Source organism: Buceros rhinoceros, unplaced genomic scaffold (genome assembly GCF_000710305.1).
Source record: "Buceros rhinoceros silvestris isolate BGI_N320 unplaced genomic scaffold, ASM71030v1 scaffold14746, whole genome shotgun sequence".
NCBI lineage: Eukaryota > Metazoa > Chordata > Aves > Bucerotiformes > Bucerotidae > Buceros > Buceros rhinoceros.
The window spans coordinates 25,561-26,251 of NW_010417053.1; the positions used below are offsets into that span (position 1 = coordinate 25,561).

A 691-nucleotide genomic window follows, 5' to 3' on the forward strand; every position below is an offset into this window, starting at 1 on the left:
AAACAGTACTGCGAAGGTGAGAGTAGCAAAGACCGTCTCTCTCACAGGCTTAACAGGGTGTAGCTTTTCAGAGGAGACGACTGGAGTTGTGCGGAGAACTTAACATGAGCTCAACCCTTCTTAGTATTGGCCATTCTGCTCTCTCATACACAATTTGGGGCGGTAACCAGTGCAGCATTAGCAGTGTCCTTCAAATGCAATGCTGTGTAGTAGTGGCTTGTATGTTATGTTTCTTTTCTAGGTCACTTCCCAAACAAGGCTATGCCTTCAGCAGGCACCTTGCCATGGATACAGGGCATCATCTGCAATGCCAACAACCCTTGTTTCCGCTACCCAACTCCTGGGGAATCCCCTGGTGTTGTTGGAAACTTCAATGCCTCCATGTGAGTCTGTCTGCTTTTTCCTCATCTCTGTTCTTGGGGACCATATGGAAAAGGGATATTTGGAAACCACCGGCTGGTTATGTAACACCAAACTATCAAGGGTTTTTCTGTTTCTGCTGCCACTGAAGTACTAACCTCGCCAGCTACTAAGTTCAGAGGGGCTAAGAGAGAGTTGGTGGGTGTGCAGTATCCCTGAGTCCAAGCAGTCTTGGTGAATGAAAAGCTCTGCCTGGTGAGGACCGAGTCCATTCTCATATTGATTGCTCAGAATTTGGCCCATAAAAAAAGCAAGGCATAAGCTCTTTTCT

General features: G+C 47.0%; 1 protein-coding gene across 1 annotated transcript in view; it reads left to right on the top strand.

The window, feature by feature from the left end:
* ABCA1 (ATP-binding cassette, sub-family A (ABC1), member 1) overlaps positions 1-691 on the top strand; it is a 73,693-nt gene that overhangs the window by 9,574 nt on the left and 63,428 nt on the right. The window contains exon 3 of the mRNA XM_010138042.1: positions 242-383. Within this exon, the coding sequence (XP_010136344.1) occupies positions 242-383 (142 nt within the window). The remainder of the gene's footprint in view (positions 1-241; positions 384-691) is intronic.